A 21,024-nucleotide genomic window follows, 5' to 3' on the forward strand; every position below is an offset into this window, starting at 1 on the left:
ATATATATATATATATATATATATACACAGACATACAGATAGGAATGTGTGTGTGTGATACATTTCCACACAGTTTTTGTTACTCACAAGGCACTGGTTGCCCCAAGGTTACAGAAGACACTTGCTTGAAGTACGCATAATGAGATGGAACCAGAAACCACATGGTTGCGAAGTGAGCTGCTTAACCACACAGCCACGTTTGAGTCTTTTTTTTTCTGTCCTTTTTTTAAAAAACAGATAGTTGAATAACACACAATACAGATCTCCCTGTAGCTGAAGCTGATTAACACCATTTTTCTTTCCCTCTTTCTTTTTTTTTTTTTTATTATGTGTTGAGTTCCCCTAATTATTAGTAGTCTCTAGCTCAAGGGTAGATTACATCTGCCTTAACTTTGTCAAAGCTTGTAACAAAATTCATTACAATCTACTTTATAATCACAAACCAAGAAAACAGGAAAGTTGAGTTTGGCTTGTATATTTCCTGAAAAATGGATGTGCAAGAGTAACAGCCGGAACCTTTTTGTGAATTAACTAACATATTATTTGTTTTTTTGTTTTTAACGTATAGTTACTGTAGGAAAGGCAGCTTCCATGACACTTTTCAGGTCCTTTGTGAATGGTGGGAGTGGAAGAGACAGAAAGGAAACTACCCTAAGAGCAGAGAACTGGCCCAAATGCTTGCAACAGGCTGGGCTGTAGATCAGCAAATAGCAAGGCAATGTTGTTAAATTCGATGGTAGATTAAATTTATTAACCAAAACAGGAATGGATCTTTCAACAGGCTCCTGCACAGTTTCCATCTACCAAGTTTCATTCACACAGCCTTGATTGATCCAAAGTTATGGTAGAAGACACTTAACCCAAGGTACTGCACTGTGAGAGTCAAACTTAGAACCGTGTAGCTGTGAAGTGAACTTTTTAAGCACACTGCTGCATCTGTATCCAGTTATGTCACAGACATAATAGCTACAGAAAATCATGATTAGACCCTTCTATTTGACAACTTTATTTTTCCTTCACAATGCAGTCAGATTTCATGTGATTCAGAAAATGTTTTGGAATAGCTCGTCATCAAATTAGGCACAAGCGTGGATGCATATACATCTTTTATCTTGTCTTTTACCCATTTCAGTCATTAGGGTACAGCCATACTGAAGCCCCACCTTGAAAACATTTTCGTCAAATACTTTTCCTTTTAACCTGCTACTTATTCTATCTGTCTCTTTTGAGAGACAAACAGACACAAACACACATGTATATATATATATATATATATATTTGGCAGGAATGGCAACAAAAGAAAGAAAGAGACCTCGATATTATGCAAATAGAGGAATGTATCCGTACGAAGGTTTTTTCCATAAGGGCTACTACGGCTTATTTTTGGAAGATCACCAGTAACCGGTTGAGGACTCTGCCCCACAGAAGAATTGAAGAGGCTCCCATAACGGTTGTTTTTCAAATAGAACCTCCGGTGGCTGGATAACTGAAGAGATGGTCGGAGCGGAACACCGCCCGGGCATCGGAAACTCAGAGTTTTATCATGGCTACTGAATAAGTGTCACATATTTTTACAGATATATATATATATGTATATATATATATATATGACAAGCTTCTTTCAATTTCCATTTACCAAATCCACTCACAAGGCTTTGGTCGACATGAAGCCATAACAAAAGAGGTGCCATGTAGTGGGACTGAACCTGGAACCGGGTGGTTGGGAAGCAAGCTTCTTACCAGAAAGCCACAGAGTGTTAATGTGCATGAGTGTGCGCGTGTCTTTGTTTGTCCCCGTCTACTGCTTGACAACGGATGTTGGTTTGTTTACACCCTCATAACTCAGTGGAACAACAGCAAAAGAGACAAACAGAATTAAGTACCAGATTTAAAAATAGATACTTCGGTTGATTTCTTCACCTAAACCCTCTCAAAGCAGTGCACCAGCATAGCTGCAGTTCAACGATTGAGACAAATAAAATACACACACACACACACACACACACACACACATGCATGCATACACACAAACTGTGTGTGACAGCAAAAGAGGTAGACCTCAATACTGTTGGAAATGGAGGACCATAATTGTTGAATGATACAGTTATGAAGATTCACATACAGAACTTCATGTTTCTATGTCAATGATATGATGATCACACTTCTTCAGATGTTGTAAACCTGGTGCCCTTAGCACCATCAAAGTAACTGATGGTTCTATAGGCACTAGAGCTGTGACAGCTGAGGAAGAACAGAAACTTGAAGTCCTGTATGTGAGTCTCCGTAACTATATCATACACACAAACACACACATATATACACACATATACACTACTGAACAGAAAAGAAAACTTTCAAAACTGGGAACTATGACCGAGTTTGAGACTATATTTAAATACCTTGTGCTAGTAAAGATCCCCTGATCATTCACCTGTGGTTACTTTAACCAAAGTGGAGAAGCTAGCTTTCAATATACAAACAATAAACTTATAACAAACCAGTAGAGCAATAGACCATTATAACCCTATCTGTGAAATTTAAATTAATTTTAAAGAATAGTTGTGCTATATGCTTAAAGACCTAAACCCTCAAACATAAGTTTAATCCCACTGCAGATACTGATATTTAATGTAAAGGTTAGCCTGGCTATGCAAACCATGTTCAAAGGCTTTCCAGCCATGACTGTCCCATCTTTACTGCGAGTATATTCTATTATTCTAGTAATGGCCGCAGCTACAGGCTGTGGTCATGCTGAAGTAGCTTGATTGCAAAATTTAGTACAACCCCACAGTTGTAGGCCCTGGGAAAGATTGAACCTTGTTTCAGGAGGTTCCATGCTGCTGTCTACACAAGTTTTCTCACCCACAAAACTACCAAGGCAACAACAATAATGTACTCAGAAACAATCCATACAATCTCTCCCTCCTTTCTGTAAGACTATGTATGATTAGAAGTAGATTTATTTGGTCTCTCTAGCAGATCAAGTAACTGCATAAAGACTTACTCACTGGCATCACCCATAGTCTAAAATTTTATTTGAACACAACTTATTTACACAACTTAGTTCATTGTCTGTCAGGTAGCTAAAACTATGTATTACATTAAATTCATAACTGAAATATCACAAGGGTATTTTAGTTGTATTTTTACAAACACACCCATAAACATAGGCATATGTTATTTGGTTACAAAAATCCCTAAGTCACCAGAATCTTTAAAACAAACAAAACAAGTATATGTAATCTGGTACATCTACTAATTCTAAAAGAAAAAAGGAAGTAAAAATAAAACGTCAAATTACTTATTTGTACTTCGACAAATATTAACATGTTCACATTGTAATGGGAGTAAAATATGTCAGCATGAAAACATGTTTTGAACAATAAAAAAATTGTCTAAACAAAAGAACTTTACATGGATGTAGGGAAGAAAAAAAATGTTTGATATGCATTGAATGAAACACATGTAGCCAATGGAGCTAACTTTTCTTTCCAGTGTCAAACTTTTATAAGGGGGTGTGTGTGTGTGTGTGTATGTCAGTGTATACATGCATGCATGTGTGTCAGGCACAGGAGTGGTTGTGTGGCAAGTAGCTTGCGTTCAGTCCCACTGTGTGGCACCTTGGACAAGCTGGTGCTCCAGCATGACTGCAGTCAAATGACTGAAACAAGTAAAAGAATATATATATAGAGAGAGAGAGATAGAGAAAGAGAGAGAGAGAGAGAGAGAGAGAGAGAGAGAGAGAGAGAGAGAGAGAGAGAGAGAGAGAGAGAGAGAGAGAGAGAGAGAGAGAGAGAGAGAGAGAGAGAAATAGAGAGATACACACACACGCACAAAAACTGAACATTTTTCACTCTAGAAAAGTGAGAAAAAAGAAAGATAAAAATTTATAAAAAGAAAAGGAGGAAAGAAAAATAAATAGGCTAGATATTAATTAACTTTTTTTAAATACCTACCTTAAATTCACAGTGGTCTCCAGTGTATTCGTTAGTACAGGTACAGTTGTAGCCGGCTACAAGATCATTGCAGGTACCATTGTTTATGCAGACTGTATTGTTAGCACAGTCATCAGTATTGTTCTCACATCTGTAGACAGGGACGAAAGCCATTAATATTAGAATAATCATGAAAATACTTTTTCTACAGAAAATTGTGTAGGGATATCTATCCGTAAATGATAGATCAACCCTAGCCATTTCTTTAAACAATACTCCAAGTTAAAGTAGATACCGAGGTGGCCGTCAGTAGTTGGCATGACTATAGCATGTTTCCTGGAGACTATACATATTTCTAGATCATCATCACAGGTAGAGGGAACGAAGTTTTGGTTTTAGCTTCCTGTTTTTGCTTGTTTTTGTTTTACCAAATTCTTCCGACAAACTTTACAAAACCATCAGATTGCTTAGCTACAAGTACTATGCTTACAAACAGTGTGGGTTTCCTACACCTTAATAGGATGAAGTAAATCTGTCAGGTGGTCACAGGTAAATTTACCAGCCACCCAACCAGCCAGCTAACCAGCTAACTAGTCAGTCAGGCAGGCAGACAGGCAGGCAGAAACAGCAGCAGCAGTCACACAAGGCCGAAACTTCAAAAATAGCAAGGATTGTGAAGTCTAAGGAGGCAAGTGATATCTTTTAAAGCCTGTAGCAGCAAGCAGCACCTGTTATGGCATAAGTCAGGTTTATGAAAGATGTCATGTACAATAAGGCATAACAGTCCATTGTTCTGAGACAGTTGTCAAGAGAGAAGAGAAAACCAGCTTCTAAATTACTCACAGATGAAAATTAAAACACTGAAAGACACAGAGATATAATTCTTGGACAGAAAAAACTTTTTATGACAAAATATAAGCTAAAGGAAGTTATTATGAAAGTGTTACAGGCCTCTTACTACAGGTAAAAATAACATACAATAAGGGTAAATGGAGGGAGGGGGCTATTAAGCTAATACTGACATACTACAGGTGGAACAGCTAGAGTAGGCTTGTCTCAGTCAGTGACCTATTTGTGAATGTGTTCATTCACTTTAAGACCTCACATACACCTACACCTCTACTTTTTATCCTGCCTGTTAACCTTGCAACTCTGTGGCAATCAATACAATGAGAGAGAGAGAGAGAGAGAGAGAGAGAGAGAGAGAGAGAGAGAAAGAGAGAGAGAGAGAAAGAACTAGCCACAATGAAGATATGTGACTGATCTACAAGTAGATAGAAGTTTGAGGAATAGTTGAGGCTGAAAAAGAATTTTTAAATATTAAGAATAAGAATAAGAATAAAACAAAACAGTAAATTATTTTCTTTTCTTAGTGAACAAGAAACGAATGGTGAATTACAATACATAAATTAATTAATGATTAATCTGAAACTGGTCAAAGACATTTGTATATTTTTAGCTAAGTATAGACACAAATAGAAGGTTTATTATACATGTATTCAGTTTGAAAGATACTAATGCCTGAATAATTAACATCATAATCAAAAGCTGACTTTCTTTACATATTTGAAGCTTTAAAGAATCCAACAAGAGTTTCTTAAACCTCTTAACAGTAATTCTTCTAGTAAAAAGCAGGAAGACACTTGTGATGTTCACAGCATAGGAATTATGATAATACTCATTAGAAAGAACACAAGTCTTCAGGTATTTCCTGCAGAGCAAGGATAAGCTCCCAGCAAGAAAATATGCAATGTGGTTTCAATTTTTGGTTGTGCACATTATATTTCATGCACATGCTGGAATGAACAGGAGCAGGTATGGATAGGTGCTGGCATGACTGTGTGGTTAAAATGTTTCCCTCCCAACCGCATGGTTCTGAGTTCAGTCTCACTGTGTGGCACCTTGGGTAAGTGTTATTTTACTACAGCTCTGGACCAACCAAAGCCTTGTGAATGGATTTGCTAGATGGAAAGTGAAAGAAGCCCTTTGTATCATCATCATCATTTAACATCCACTTCACCATGCTTGCAGACGGAATTTGTTGATCTGGATTCCTTGTTGAAACCCTTCTTGTCACCAAAATTTACCTGTTTCCAAGGAAGGTTATATTTTCCCCTGACCAGAAATTTTTCCTTGAAGACTGGAAATGAACAACCTCGCTCATATGATGTTGATGATGTTTATTTACAACCAACGTCGAAACAAGGGTGTACATACATACACAAACACAGACCACACACACACATAGACCACACACGCACATACATATATATACACACATATAAATACATACGTATGATGGGCTTCTTTCAGTTTCCAACAACCAAATTCACTCATAAGGTTTTGGTCAACCCAAGGCTATAGAAGACACTTGTCCAAGGACTAAACTCAAGACCACATGGTTGGGAAACAAGCTTTTCAATCACATAGCCATGGCTACACCTATAAATGTCTTCCCTTTTTCAAGGACCTTTTGTTAATCCCTACTCTTTGTTCATATGTATATGACAACACTCCATCTCCTCTTTTAACCTTTTAGTTACCATATTTCTGTTGAACTCACTGCCTTTGTTTTAATTAATTTCAAAAGTAATGAAGAATTTAGTAAAATAACACAAGCTGATGTTTGGAACAAAGATAAATGTGAAATTTTGGTGAAAGGCATATCATGATAGCACCCACAAGACTCCTTCAAAGAGTTGAGGACCCAAGGAAAAGCAACACATACAACACATTCTCTGTTTAACATCACTGCATGGTCCTTGTGGGGTGTATGCTGTTGGCAGAATTCATTGAATCTGTTACAAGCATCTGGACCATGTTTCCAGTTTGAAGATACATTCTCCCTTCTTACCAACCAATCTAAAAGACCCTTTAATTGGTTGTGAGCTCTGCCCTTCCTTTCTCACAAAGTGATAAGATAAGAACAAAAAATAAACCAACTTCCCAACAAGTTGAACTATATCTGTCAGACATTGACATACTATCCTGGGTCTTAAACCACCATAAAAGCAGTAAAACAGGCCAGTGTTAGTTATGGATTAAGATTAAACTGATATCTGCTCATTCATATCAAGGCTACAGACAGTTTGTCTCATCTTGACACAAGGTCAACTTTTAAACTGGCCTTGCTAAAGGAGTCTGCATGCAGTCCAGTCCAGAAAAACAGGAACTTATAATAAACTGTGAGGAATTTAGTCCACAACCTCATCATTTTACCATTTCTAATAATTGAATATCTTTTTTTTGTTTTATCTAGGTGTGGTGGGGATGGCAAGTGAACATATAGACATGTATATGAGTGCATAAGTATACATACATGCACAGACAGATAGAAGTGCATGTGAATATACTTTCATTTATGTGTACTCATGTAAATGTACATGTGTGTATATATGTGCATATGTGTGAATAATGTGCATGTATATGTATATGAATATATATACATATACACTCACATTCAAGTGTGTGTGTGTGTATTGACAAACACAGAAACTTATGTATATGTCTGCTTTAATCTATATTCAAAGCTAAGGAAATTAAATTGCTAATCTGCTTGATGCCTAATAAGCCACAACAGCAGTTAGATGAAGAAGCATCAGCAATAAACTTTAATCCTTCAATCAGTGGACAGGATCAACTAGAAATGAGATAATCCCTAACATTGAAACCGATCTACATTTTAAATAGGAGAAGCAGTGTTAGTAGTGGGGGGAGGGGTAATACAGGGAAAAGACTGGGGTAGTGGAGGGTTTGGAGAGAGAGTAATGGAGAGAGGGTGGAGAATAGGGGACAGTAAACGGAAGGATTGAGAGTTAAAGGGAGATGAAAATTAGGGAGTAGAACACTGTTGAGGATGAGGTGTCTGAGAGATAAGGGTAAGGAAAAGGAGTGAGAGAGAGAGAGAGATTGTATGTGTGTGTATGTATCTGCATGCATGCACGTGTGTGTCAGTGTGTGTTACTGACCCCTTGACAGTGTATGATAGTTGTAAACAAGTGTCACCATCACACAAGCAGTCTCCATTTTCAATCTTTTGTAAAATCATGTCTGGCCATTGAGAAGTATTACTAGGCAGTAGGTGAGTGTTGATGACAGGAAGGGCATCCAGCTACAAAAAAATCCATCTTAAACTCAAGCTCAGCCATGCATGCATGAAGAAATGGACATTAAATTGATGATGATGATGATGACAATTAATAAGCTTCAACAGATTGGGGGGGGGCTCCAAAAGGGGTCTCAGGGAGTGGCATCCCAGCCTTCCTGAGCTAGTTTTCCACCACATTTCTTAAAAATCGTGGTAGAGGCTTTGGTCTCGGGACCACTCATGTCTAGAAACTGAGGTTAGGGTAAGCAAGGGCATGCTCCCCGTAGAAAATCCAGCTCCAAAAAAGCCTCATGATAACAAGGGAGAATGGGCACCAGCCAGCCCAAAGGTTGAGGTGGGCTGCACCTGCCTGCCTCAGTTGCAATGACATTGAGATAGATCTGGCCACTCCCGTTAACAGGGACAAAACCCAGATTTAAAACACTGGATGATGTTGATGATGAACAATATGCAAGAATGAACTGGATAAATCTGAAGTACTTAACATCCTTTGGTTCAAATATAATATTCCAAATATCATGGAGAATACATTAGCTATTACTGAGAACAATGATGACAACAACAACAACAACAACAATTTCTTTTACCTGGCACTGGAGCAACAGATAAGTGGGTGGATGGGGGTTTCAATAAACTTTACCGAAAACAGTGAAAGAGGAGACAACACCATTGCAGTAAGACAAATAATGAAGGATATTATTTTATTACTTTTGTATTATAAAAAGATTCCGACCTGGGCCATAGTAACAAAGTCCACCAGCCACACTTCTTGGTCTATCATCACTGCCTCAAGGTCCTGGATACATTCCAGCCAGTGTCTGCAATCAAGTTGCCAACATAAGTGTAACAACATTTTCCTCTTTTTACATCACAATGAAATAGGTTCTTCTGTCATATGTTGCTGCCATTTCACATTTAGGGCCATTTGTAGCATCCTTAATACTTATTGGGGAAAGCGAAAGCGAAATCGGGATGGCACCTGTGCCCAGCGTCGCCTTTCTGGCACTTGTGCCCGTGGCATGTGTAATGGACTTTCAAGCAAGATTGTTGCCAGTGCCCCTGGACTGGCTCTTGTGCGGGTGGCACATAAAATACACCATTTTGAGCGTGGCCATTGCCAGTACCGTGTGACTGGCCTTTGTGTTGGTGGCATGTAAAAGCACCCACTACACTCTCAGAGTGGGTGGCGTTAGGAAGGGCATCCAGCTGTAGAAACTCTGCCAAATCAGATTGGAGCCTGGTGTAGCCATCTGGTTTCACCAGTCCTCAGTCAAATCGTCCAACCCATGCTAGCATGGAAAGCGGACGTTAAACGATGATGATGATGATTATCCCATTTGATAATTTCTTTGTCAGTGTCCCTATAGTTGCACTGATTCAACAGTTGCAATGGACAGCTTGATTCTGATTTACCTGGGCAATTTGGATTTCCAGACCTTCTTTAGTTTATGACAGGCTGTCCATGCTTGTGCCTTCTTGATCTTGATGTCTGCTTCCCAACTACTCACCCAACCATCTAAGTACTTGAAGTCTTCAGCAACATTCAATTTGGAACTACTCAGAGCAAAAAGTTCAGCATCATTTGATTGGTTGAAAGATATGTATTCGGTTTTCTTGATATTTGTATGCAATCCTATTTTAGCAACTGACGTATCTACTCTGCTGAGTAGCTGTTGTATTTGATCTATTTCATTAGATACGAGTGCTCTATCATCTGCAAAGTCCAAGTCTGTGATGGCTATTGCTGGTCCTCTCCACGATCTTTGCCAATCAATGGTAGCCAAGGAGACATGTATATAGTAATATTCAAATGAACTTCCAAAATAGTCAACCAATAGAAAAGACCTATGTTGGATAGCATAAAAGGTGCACTTTTTTTCAAAAAAAGTCTTTAAAAAAATCACCCTGGCTCCTCTCTGCAAAATTGGGCCTCTCATAAGCTTTAAGGTACTAAAAACCATTTTCTTGAATATGTGCTGCTGAAATTGATGATGTAAACATCATTGATAATAAATGTTTCTGTGATTTCTAAATATTTTTGGAGACCCTACTTTTGAGATTACCCTTGTACAATATGGGTGATAGACTTCATCCTTCGTTCAGTTTAATACCAAGCTTAGCCTGTGAGTGCCTCTTGCAAAGTCCCCTTTGTTGCAAGTACTGAAGCCAGACTTCCAGTCTGGGAATAAATTCTTCCCTTCATTCCACTAGGAGCAGGTGCTGTGTGGTTAAGAAGTGCTTGCTTTGCAACCAGGTGGTATCAGGTTGAGTCCCACCATGTGGCACCTTGAACAAGTATCTTCTATTATAGCCCTGGGCCAACCAGTGCCTTGTGAGTGAAATTGGTAGACAGAAATTGTGAGGAAGCCCATGTGTGTGTGTGTGTATGAATGTGTGAGTCTTTGTGTTTGTGCTGTATTTGTCCCACTGCCATTGCCACCATCACTTGACAACTGGTGTTGGTTTGTTTAGATCCCTTAACAGTTCTGTAAAAGGGGCCAACAGAATAAATACCAGGTTTAAAAATAAGTAGTGGAGTCAGTTTGTCCGAGTAAAATTCTTCAAGGCAGTGCCCCAGCATGGTTGCAGTCCAATGACTGAAACAATGATTTGACTGTACAGCTATACTTGCACCTATAGCTATTTTTGCGTGTGTTTTTAAACCATATGTCCATTCTAGCGTAATTTTTTCTTTTCTGAGTACCAATTAATGTCTTTAATCATCAGTTGTTTCCTGAATCCATTTATAAAAAGTAAAGAGCACCCCACCCCCGCCTCCCAGTCATGAATGACCATGGGATTGCACCAAGAAAGTTCCCCTCTAAGGCACAAGTTTGGGCAAGGTTGTTTATAGAAGACCAGCAGTCGCCCATGCATATCAGCCTTCTCCTCCATGCCACCGATGCTATCCAAGGGAAAGGTAAAAGCCAATACAGCTTGGCACCAGTGATGTCCCAACTCATTTCTGCAGCTGAGCGAACTGGAGGAACGTGAAAAATAAAGTGTCTTGTTCAAGAGCACAACACACAGCCTAAACCGGGAATCGAACTCATTACCTCATGATTGTAAGTTGAACACTCTGACCACTGAGCCATAGTCATAAATACTCTATAAAAACATTTGTCTAAGTCAGATGAACTCCAAAATATATGGAGTTCACCAACAAATAACTCTATATATTCGAGCAAGATCGTTGCCAGTGCCAATGGACTGGCTCCTGTGCAGGTGACACGTAATACACCATTTCGAGTGTGGCCTTTGCCAGTAAGACATCTGAGCGAGATCATTGCCAGTGCCCCTGGACTGGCCCTTGTGCAGGTGGCATGTAAAATACACCATTTCGAGCGTGGCCGTTGCCAGTACCCGCCTGACTGGCCCTCGTGCCGGTGGCATTTAAAAGCACCCACTACACTCTCAAAGTGGTTGGCGTTAGGAAGGGCATCCAGCTGTAGAAGCTCTGCCAAATCAGATTGGAGCCTGATGCAGCCATCTGGTTCACCAGTCCTCAGTCAAATCGTCCAACCCATGCTAGCATGGAAAGTGGACATTAAACGACCATGATGATCACCCTACATGTGACTGACCCTGATTCTATTATAAAAATTTCTTGTTTTAAAATGATTTAAAATAAAACCTTCCTTCAAAACTTCATGTTGGTTTATATTCCAAACACTAGCTTAATAATAGCACAGCTCTTTTAGTAAATTATTCATTAATTTCAAAATTAAGTGAAACAATGGCAGTGTATTTCAACAGAAATATAGTAACAAAAGGGTTAAGAAAGTTCTGGTGCCACACAAAAACCACCCAGAACACACTGTAAAATGGTTGGTATTAGGAAGAACATCCAGCCATAGAAACCAAGCCAAGTCAGACTGGAACCTGGTGCAGCTCTCATGCTTTCCAGCTCAAGTCAAACCATTCAACCCACGCCAGCATGGAAAACGGATGTTAGATGATGATGGCGATGATGATGATAACATTTAAGAGAAGCATATGAATATAGACCTTCATTAAAGGAATGAAGAGTAACAAAATTTTAACAAAAAAAGTCCTTTTTTATATAAACAGACTTACCTTAAACCTTCAAATCCATCGACACAGTCACAAGTAAATGAATTAAGAGAATCTTTACATGCGGCACCATTCATACAGGGATTACTTTTACACTCATCGATATCTTGCTGACAGAATTCCCCAGTGTAACCAGCTACACAGTTACATTTATATTTGTTCCAAATGTCCTTGCAAGTGGCTTGATTCTCACACTTATTGGTGAGGCAAACATCTGCACTCAGACATCCCAATTGTATATTTGTTTCCTGCAATAGTCGATACTGCTGTGAACGGCTGCTATTGCTTGTGCCAAGCAACAGTGGAAGATGTTTACCATTGACACTCAGATTTTTCATGCAACCAACAAACATTTCACCAACAGTAAAGTTATTTCTTGTGAACAAAGTTGTATAGTTCATGCTAACATTCGAAATACTGACAACTTTTACTCCATCTATTGTAATCCAGGTGTTATTTTCATTCCATGCAAGCACAAGAAAATGCCAATCACCATCAGTAACATTTTCAGAAGCATCACCACTGATGTTTCCAGCATTTATCTTCAGAATATTATTATGCAAATACACAGAAAAATTTGAATTTGTAGTTGTATCAATTGCAGAAAACAAGTAGCCTTGCTCCTCCCTTGTTCGGAAATGTACACTGAAATTCTGAGGGTCGTTTATATAAGGGGTTGGTTCATAGAGTACACTTGATGTTATGTTGAATGTTGCTGTTACATAACCTAAAATGACAAAAACAAACAAGTAGCATTGAGCAATTGTAAGGATTTATCTAATATTTTATTCATTTAAAACAATCATGGAAATGATAACTGTTCGTCAGTCTATAAAAGTAACTTCTATAATAATAAACTCGAAATTCTGTCTGTCAGAGATCCCTGTATCTCAGTCAGCATTTGCTCTACACAGACATATAATACCTTTTTGGAATCAGGGTGATCCTGGGATTGAAAATTTACCTTTCATTTGGTTCTTGAACATCCACCATTGGGATCCGATTTAAAAGCATTTGGGTTGCTATTTCTAGAAGGTAAAGCTTGGCTGATTCACACCATCTTGGTTGGCGTTTGTCAGATGTCAGAGATCAAGGGTGAGATAAATGACATTTGCTTCACTAATTTTATAATTTTGAAGGAGGGAGTATGTCGATCACATCAACCCCAGTACTTCACTGGTACTTAATTTATCGACCTCAAAAGGATGAAAGGCAAAGTTGATCTCGGCAGAATTTGAACTCAGAATGTAGCTGCAGATGAAATACCGCTAAGCATTTCAACCAGCGTGCTAACAATTCTGCCAGACAACCGCCTTGATATTATTTTCATTATTATTATCATTATGTAATAATACTGACATAAAACATGTTTTATTGCTGAGAGAGGGGTTACTGTTAAATAAAGGGAAAAAATGTCAGAGTCCACCTACATTCATATCCATCTTCAGTATTTCCACAATGAGTATTATTAGGACAGTTGGCATAGTAACAGAAGTCTATATCTGTGCAGTTCTTACCAGTAAAACCAGCAGTGCAGTTGCAACTACAAAAGAAGAAAAAAATATAGTAAACAGTAAAGTTGTTAGAGAAAATAATTGGTAGAATCATTAGTGCATCAGATAAAATGCCTACAGTATTTAATTATGGCCCTTTACGCTGGTCTGCCTCCAATGATGGAAATTTTCATTCATAGAAATTTATGTTGGTTGGACAACAACAGACTCTCCAGACAACTCCTTTACTTCCCTTACTTGCAACTAAGCAAGGATATAAAGAAACCATGGAAGACCTACACTGAGATTAAAAGATACTGCAAAAAGGAATATGAAGTGGAAAGGAATTGATCATAAATAAGAGGTAAAACTCAAATGAAGAACTGACCAATATGGAGAAAACTTAGCAAATCATGTCAAAGCCGTGAACAGCCATAATCGTGACAACTAACTGCTAATGACAAATGTTTTTGAGTTCAAGTCCTGAAGAGGTCAACTTTACCTTTTATCCTTACCAGGAGGTCATCATTGTCATCGTTTAATGGCCGCTTTCCATGCTGGCATGGGTTGGATGGTTTGACTGAGGACTGGCAAGCTAGGAGGTTGCACCAGGCTCCAATTTGATCTGGCAAAGTTTCTACAGCTGGATGCCCTTCCTAATGCCAACCACTCCGAGAGTGTAGTGGGTGCTTTTTATGTGCCACCGGCATGGGGGCCAGTCAAGCGGCACTGGCATCAACCCAGTTTCATAAAGTATTAAGCAAGTAGTGGAGCCAATTTAACATTCATTTAAAATTCCAATGAAGATATATTGTCTAGTGGTTAAGTTTGTTGAGTTCATCATCTTGAGATCATGATTTCAATTCCCAAACCAAGTAGTGAGTTGTGTTCTTGAGAAGAAAAAACACTTCATTTCATGTTGTTTCAGTTCATTCAGCTCTAAATGAGTTGCAGTAAAAAGCTGGGAACTTAACCCCAAATACACTGATATTCTGTTCAGAGAGAAGTGCAATGATCTCAGTCACTTGTATATCATAACTGAGTTAAGCTTGAGCCTTATGGATTTGACAGCTCACATCAGACCCTATGCTTGTACAAAGCTTTCTAGATTGTGATTGGGGTTTTAACTGTTTCAAACTTTGGCAAAAGCTAGCGATTTAAGAGAGAGGAATAAGTCAATTCCATTGACTCCATAATCAGCTGGTATTGTTTATCTTTGTATATCAAGAACTACAATGCCAAATATATCCTTCTTCTAAGATGATAGGGTGTAATTTGAAGGAGATTTGGTTGCTAATTTTAGGAAGTCAAGTGGCCACATATAAGCTTCCTTGTTTGTAGTTGTTGAAGGAAATGATGTTGTAATGACTGTAAATAACTAAAACCCAGCTGTGGTGTCTCATATGAAGCTGAATACTGGATCATCAATGTTAGTTTGGTCAAGGGAATATAGCTCTTCTTATCCCTTGACCAACTTGAACATACCAACTGGTGCAATGAAGGATACATATTCACCATGGGATTGCACCTACAAAGTTACGTAATCTTGTAGGCTTGTAAGTGCTGGTGCCATGTATAAGTACCTATGCCAGTGCTGTGAATCTTTAGTATGTTTGACAAAATGCTTTGCAACATTTCTTCCAGCCCTTTGCATTCCGAGTTCAAATTCAGTTGCAGTCAACTTTGTCTTTCATTCTTTCAGTGCTGTGGGATTGATGTAATCAACTTATCCCCTAAAACTGCTGGCTTTGTGCCAAAATTTAAAATCATTGAAGGCAGCAATATAGCAGAATTGTTAACATGTTGAACAAAATGCTTAGAGCTTTTTCTTCTGACTCTAAGCTCTAAGTTCAAATTCTGACACAGTCGACTTTTTCTTTCATCCTTTTAGGGTAAACAAAATAAGCACCAGCTGAGCAGTAGGGGTCAATAAAATTGGTTAGCCTCCACCCCAACCCACCAAAATTTCATAGGGGCACACAAATATATAAATGGTGGGTTTCTTTACAGTTTTGGTCTCCCAACTCCATTTACAGGGCATCCAGCTATAAAAGCTATACCAAAGGCAACCTCACCAGTACTGGTGAAATGTAAAAAGCACAATTCTAAGCTGTAAAGTGGTTGACATTAGGAAGAGCATCCAGCTATTAAAAAACTATGCCAAAACAGACAATGAAGCTTAGTGCAGTCCTCTGGCTTACCAACTCCTATCAAACTGTCTGATCCATGCCAGCATGGAAAACAGATGTTAGATGATGATGATGACATTTGCTCAAGTTGCTACGAAGTAGGACTGAACCCAAAACCACATGGCTGTGAAGTGAACTTCTTAACCACACAACTTTCTTCCGGTTTCTATTTACCAAACCCATTCACAAGGTTTTGGTCAGTGTGGAGGCTACAGCAATGGACTGAACCTAAAACCAATGAATCAAATTCTGAATACGGAATTTATACTTACATATAATCTTCAAATTCAAAATACTGGCATGTAGAATTGTTGCCACATGGTTTAACTAGCTGACAAGGATCATTTTTAACAGCCCCTGACTGAACGTTTTTAGTGGCAGTTGGTAGTAAAGTGTTTGACAACCTCACAATATTGCTGGAGTTATCATTAAAGATAACTGACATGTTATTTAATGCCATATCTTGTAGAATTCCTCGGAAATTTTCAACAGGTTGTATACTTCTGCGCTTTCGAGTACTTGGACTGTCAGGTTTCTTACCTACAGTCAATATACTCGTGTTCAACACACATCGATCATCTAAATTCTTTGTTATATTGAAAGAGTCAACAACCAAGGTGATGTTTTCAAGAAACACCTTTACTTCCAAAAAGTGCTTTCGGCCATCATCATATTTGGTTGGGGTTTTATAAATGAAATCCTTACAACGTTTCAATTCTGTGACAATATTGCCATCCTGTAGTCTCAGACTGAAGAATGATCCAGAAGTGCTTCCTGTTTGGTCAGAATCACTAAAATATGCCACCTGACCATCACTATAGCGAGTGATGAAGTAAAAGGACAACTCAAGGTTTGATTGTAACTGGTCTTGGATTGTTGTTAAGTTGTATTCAGAAAAACTCAATGTCATATTGAATGCAAAGGTTCCTGCCGTAACTTCTGCAAAAATAAGATTGATAATGTACATATTAAAACTGTATAGTCATACCTAGATAGGTAGGTAGATAGATAGATAGAGAGAGAGAGAGAGAGAGAAAGAGAGAGACAGTGAGTGAGTGTGTGTGTCTGTGTGTGTGTGTGCAGTTGCCCAATAAATTTTCATGGGTCAGAAAAAAAACTCGGGCACTCATATATGATGCAATATTGGTTTCAAAATTTGATACAAGGCCAGCAATTTTGGGGGAGGCATTAAATCAATTACATCAACCCCAGTGCTGAAAGGATGAAAAACAAAGTCTACCTCGGCAGAATATGAACTAAGAACAATGAACACTGACAAAATGCCATTAAGCATTTTTCCCCAACATGCTAATGATTCTACCAGCTCACCACTTTATATATGAGGTACTATTAGTCTCATAACAGCAGGTTACTGAATGGTTTCATACTGATAACTTGGCAGAATTGGAGGTATAAATTTGCAATCATCAGATATGACTGACTGGGAAAAGCAAGAGCTATGTTCTCTTTGCTACTGGAGGCAATGGGATGATTGTTAATTTACTTTTTCATATCTGTAAGGTTACTTACTGGCAAGGAGGACGGAGGGAGGGAGAGAGGAAGGAAGGAAAGAAGGAAGAAAAAAGGAAGGAAAGACAGACAATCAGACATACAGACATGAATGTATGTGTGTCTGTGTTCATCCCTTGCCACTGCTTGACAACCAGTGTTGGTGTGTTTACATCCCTATAACTTACCAGTTCAGCAAAAGAGACCTATAGAATAAGTACCAGTCTTAAAAAAAGATAAGTAATGGGATCAATTCATTTGACTAAAAATTCTTCATAGTGGTGCTCCAGCATGGCCAAAGTCCAATGACTGAAACAAGAAAAAGAATATGGAAACATCTCTCATCATAACTTACCGCCTTGACAAGTATCTCCAATATATGGTCGGTCACATATGCATTGTCTTTGAAACCAAAGATCAATGCAGCCGCCTCTTTTATTACAGGAATCACTTAAGCACTGGTCACGGCGTGGACAACTCATGGTGACATGTTCAACTTTTGAAGCATTGGTAGCCAAGAGGATATTCCCATTAACAGAAACATCTTGTAGACAACCAATAAACGGTGCACTTGAATGTTTAAAATTTGGTGATAAGTTACTGTGCAGTTTTCCAAATGAAACTTCTCCAGTTGTTTCTTCTGTCAATTCAAACTTCTTCAAGGAGCCACCAATCTGTACAAGGAGCTCTTTTGAATTAAACTCAAACTTAATAAATTGCCAAGCAGAATTATTGACCGTATCAAAGTTTAAATTGGTAATGTTATCATTCACAAGAGCAGGCTGACCTTGTCTCAGCTGAAAGGTGAGGTATTTGTTATTTTGTAATACAAACGTGGAAACAAGAATATTTCCCAATGTTGTTTGATATTGAAATTCTATTATCAGTTTATTGGTGGCAAGAGCTTTTGTTTCTAAGAAAGAAGAACCATTGAAAGACATGGTGGTAAGGACTTGACAGTCTTTTCCCTTAAAACCAGGCAAACAGCTGCATGTGTAATAATGTTGTGAGTTATTTTCATCAAAGAATGGATTGCAGGTGCCATTATTGAAGCAAGAGTTATGATTGCATGCAGTCAACTCAATGGAACAATTCTTTCCACCATACCAAGGTTTTGAGGGACCTTTTAAACAGGTACAATTATAGACTCCTTCGCCATTGTAACACTTTGATCCATGCTGGCAATAACTTCTGGAACATTCATCAATATCTGTATTGCAAAGTTTACCTTCATATCCTTCATCACAATCACATTTTGCAAAGCCTATGTAATCACTACAGTTACCATGGACACAGTTTAAACTCAAGCATTCGTTGATGTCTTGGGAACAGTTATGACCTTGAAAGAGAAATAAAGAAAAGATGTCATTAATTATTTTCATGACTGGCCACAATCTCTTTTAACTCCCAAAATACATCAACTGATAGAAACAGTTTACTAAATGGTAAAAAAAAAAAAATACTCATAACAGAGTAAAGGTGAATTAAGCAATAATATGTGCATGTTGCATTACTTTCTGAGTTCAGTTCATGTTTCTAATATTGTGCTAGCCAGCTTATCTGAAGGATTCCTTCAGTGCAATCAAGGAATAGTAGCAGATAGTATATATATATCCTTTTTTACTCTAGGCACAAAACCTGAAATTTTGGGGGAGGGGGCAGTCAATTAGATTGATCTCAGTATGCAACTGGTACCTAATTTATCAATCCCGGAAGGATGAAAGGCAAAGTCGACCTTGGTGAAATTTGAACTCAGAACGTAAAGACAGATGAAATACTGCTAAGCATTATACCCAGCGTGCTAATGTTTCTGCCAGTTCACCACCTATAGTATATATATATATATATATATATATATATATATATATATATATATATATAGCATAGTATATATATCATAGTCCTAATTGTAAGTCATGGAGGTGCATGGATAACTTGCTTAGTGGTGTTGGACTTATGATTGTCAGATTGTGGTTTCAATTCCTGAACTGAGTGATGCATCGTGTTTTTTAAGCAAAACACTTCATTTCACATTGTTTCAATCCACTCAGCTGGTAAAAATGAGTAATGCTGCAAGAGACCAGTGTCTTGTCCAGAGAGGAATACAGATGCCAGAGAAGCTGGGAAACTGGCCCTACGCACCTTATGGAGTGATGTGGATTGATCATAATCATGCATGCATGTTACTACACAGACATATTTAAACATTTGTTTTTCCATACTTGTATAGGCTGGCTGGATGTTCATACACCATATCACTATAAATATCTGGAGGCCCAGCAAAGAGATCTGGCTTCACAGCTTCTTGCTATTTCTTTAACAGTTTATACACACACACACACACACACACACACACACACACACACACACACACACACACACAACCTAGCAGGTAAGTCTCCCTTTAGAAAAAAAAATTCATAAGTTTTTACTTAAACTAATGATAAAATTGTTTCAAATTTTGACACAAAGCCAGTAGTTTTAGGAGAGAGTTAAACAATACTATCCGAACCCCCAGTGCTCTTATATGAACCCCGAAAGGATGAAAGATAAAAACCTCAACAGAATTAATGACAAAATTAACACCATTACTTTACATATCTATTTATATATTCTCTTTCTCTCGTTTATTTTTTCTCTTCTCTTATTCTTTGCCTTCTTATTCAAATACAGTGTTAGGTTCAAAATTCTGATACAACAACCAAGTTCAACACAAGACACCTGAAGATGGGTGGAGCATGCAACAGCTGTAATGTAGTGAAAGCAACAATCAAGATGAGAACACCAGTCTGAGTAATATTAACACACTTTCTATGTTAGTTTTTTTTGACATTACTACTGAGAACTCTCTTCAAAGGAAATACAAATTTAATTGTCTTTATCATTAATGAAATACAGTAGGGCATGGTTCCTTACTGATAAATTAAATATCTTCTCACCTTCATAACCAGTTTCACATAAGCATTTATAGCCAGAGGCATTGGCATAGGAAAACTGAGGAGAGTCAAAATACGGAGGATTCTGACCATATAGCGATTGGTTGGAACGCTGAAGACATGCATAAGAGTGGACGCATGGATTAATTGAACATTCATTGATATCTGTCTCACAATGCTCGCTTTTGTAACCTTTATAACATTTGCAGGTATAGTTCTGAAAAATAATATTAATTGAAATTAATTAAATCACACAAAAGGATCACAAGAATAATAAATACTCTTTACTCTTTTACTTGTTTCAGTCATTTGACTGTGGCCATGCTGGAGCACCACCTTTAGTCGAGCAAATCGACCCAAGGATTTATTCTTTGTAAGCCTAGTACTTATTCTATCGGTCTCTTTTGCCAAACCGCTAAGTTACGGAGACATAAACACACCAGCATCGGTTCTCAAGCAATGCTAGGGGGGACAAACACACACATACATATATACGATGGGCTTCTTTCAGTTTCTGTCTACCAAATCCACTCACAAGGCTTTGGTCGGCCCGAGGCTATAGTAGAAGACACTTGCCCAAGATGCTACGCAGTGGGACTAAATCCGGATCCATGTGGTTGGTAAGCAAGCTACTTACCACACAGCCACTCCTGGTTGTTATTTTTATGTATTTTCCTCTAATGACTTCCCAGCCATTTAGCCTCCCTCACTGCAGCATCACTGTGTGGTTAAGAAGTTCACCTCATGACCACAGGATTTTAGGTTTAACACCTTGTGACT

At 38.2% G+C, this 21,024-nt stretch overlaps 1 protein-coding gene across 2 annotated transcripts in view; it reads right to left on the reverse strand.

Annotated features, from left to right (window-relative positions):
• Window positions 1-21,024, reverse strand: part of LOC106873032 (protein crumbs) — a 201,573-nt gene that overhangs the window by 64,414 nt on the left and 116,135 nt on the right. For both annotated transcript variants that reach the window (XM_052972968.1, XM_014920238.2), the window contains exons 16-21: window positions 20,248-20,461; window positions 17,664-18,647; window positions 16,072-16,738; window positions 13,548-13,660; window positions 12,121-12,844; window positions 3,957-4,086 (exon numbers count right to left, since the gene is read on the reverse strand). In XM_052972968.1, the coding sequence (XP_052828928.1) occupies window positions 3,957-4,086; window positions 12,121-12,844; window positions 13,548-13,660; window positions 16,072-16,738; window positions 17,664-18,647; window positions 20,248-20,461 (2,832 nt within the window). The remainder of the gene's footprint in view (window positions 1-3,956; window positions 4,087-12,120; window positions 12,845-13,547; window positions 13,661-16,071; window positions 16,739-17,663; window positions 18,648-20,247; window positions 20,462-21,024) is intronic.

This window comes from Octopus bimaculoides, chromosome 1, assembly GCF_001194135.2.
Source record: "Octopus bimaculoides isolate UCB-OBI-ISO-001 chromosome 1, ASM119413v2, whole genome shotgun sequence".
Classification (NCBI taxonomy): Eukaryota; Metazoa; Mollusca; class Cephalopoda; order Octopoda; family Octopodidae; genus Octopus; species Octopus bimaculoides.